Source organism: Charadrius vociferus, unplaced genomic scaffold (assembly GCF_000708025.1).
Source record: "Charadrius vociferus isolate BGI_N301 unplaced genomic scaffold, ASM70802v2 scaffold436, whole genome shotgun sequence".
Lineage (NCBI taxonomy): Eukaryota > Metazoa > Chordata > Aves > Charadriiformes > Charadriidae > Charadrius > Charadrius vociferus.
In genome coordinates, this window is record NW_009649187.1 from 5,571,163 (window position 1) to 5,572,300 (window position 1,138).

Here is a 1,138-nt window from a genome sequence, read left to right on the forward strand (position 1 = left end):
GTGAGACGATTTGGGAAAGGCCCCGCTCTGTGGCGGCGCCCACACCTGGGTTGAAGGCAGCGGTCAGGGCGGGAAGGCGGCTTGTGGGCCCGCAGCGGAGAGGAGGAGGGAACTCCGGAGCGTGCATGCGGCACGGAAGATTTCAGTCCACTTAAAGTCCCTTCTTCCTCACATAAGTCTGCTCCTAGTTGTAACCCTTTGTAAATATGGTCGCTGGAAGGAGAATGGTAGGGAGCAGGCTGCTCCGTGGAGGAAAAGAAACCTCTGTGAGCAACCTTAGTGCTGGCAAGTGTCCTCACCAACAGGGTGCAGTCCCACACAGCTCGAACATAGCAGGCAGAGACAAATACTGACAACAAGATTCATCGGTAGTCCCAGGAAAGGTGAGCGATGAACCAGATCTAGGATGGGCATGAGGAATCTATTCAGGAGTAAAGGGAGACAGTGCCAGAGGAAGGGACGGGTAAAAGTAACGCTGTGGATCTAAAGGGACTGTCTGTAAGATTGAACTAGAGATGGAATTGGGGATAAGGTTACTCACAGTGTATGTTTGAAGGGCATCAAGGGAGTAAAGTTGGAGATAAGACTTGAAATAGGTATACCTACAGAACAGGCAAGAACTGAAGGCCCAGGCGTGAGCTTAAATGGAGCTTCTGGGTCTATGGGCAAAGAATGGGTGTGGAAACCCCAGGTGAGACTGATCAGGACAAGCATACCTGTTAGTGTACTCAGGACACTGATAATGAGATTTCATTCAGCTGTTGTATATTGCCATGGCTTTAAATTAATCATGTCTCCACCAATTTTATTTCTTTTTTTTTTTTTTTTTCACTTCTGTGAAACTGAAGGTTTGCTCTGATGATTGTAGTCCTCTCCTTGCATTTGTGATAAGGCTTTTTTTGATTCTCCTTAATAGAATGTACCATAAAGCCTGTTGAGGGCAAAGGAAGAAGAGTCCTATGCTGAAAGGGCCTGAGTTAGGGCTGCCAGGGTCAAGCAAGCAGTAGTAGGTATGTAGTGTTATGCTCTTTACATTTCCCCTACTCAGTTCTATGCTCTTAACTATCTCCAGGTATTGCTGTGCCCTGCTGTGCTGGAGTTCTGTCCCTCTTGTGTGCTGTTATGTAGTACCTGCTGA

The 1,138-nt window shown here is 47.6% G+C and overlaps 1 protein-coding gene across 1 annotated transcript in view; it reads right to left on the minus strand.

The window, feature by feature from the left end:
- Positions 1-1,138, minus strand: part of NOLC1 (nucleolar and coiled-body phosphoprotein 1) — a 16,074-nt gene that overhangs the window by 10,838 nt on the left and 4,098 nt on the right. The window contains exon 2 of the mRNA XM_009888832.1: positions 542-602. Within this exon, the coding sequence (XP_009887134.1) occupies positions 542-602 (61 nt within the window). The remainder of the gene's footprint in view (positions 1-541; positions 603-1,138) is intronic.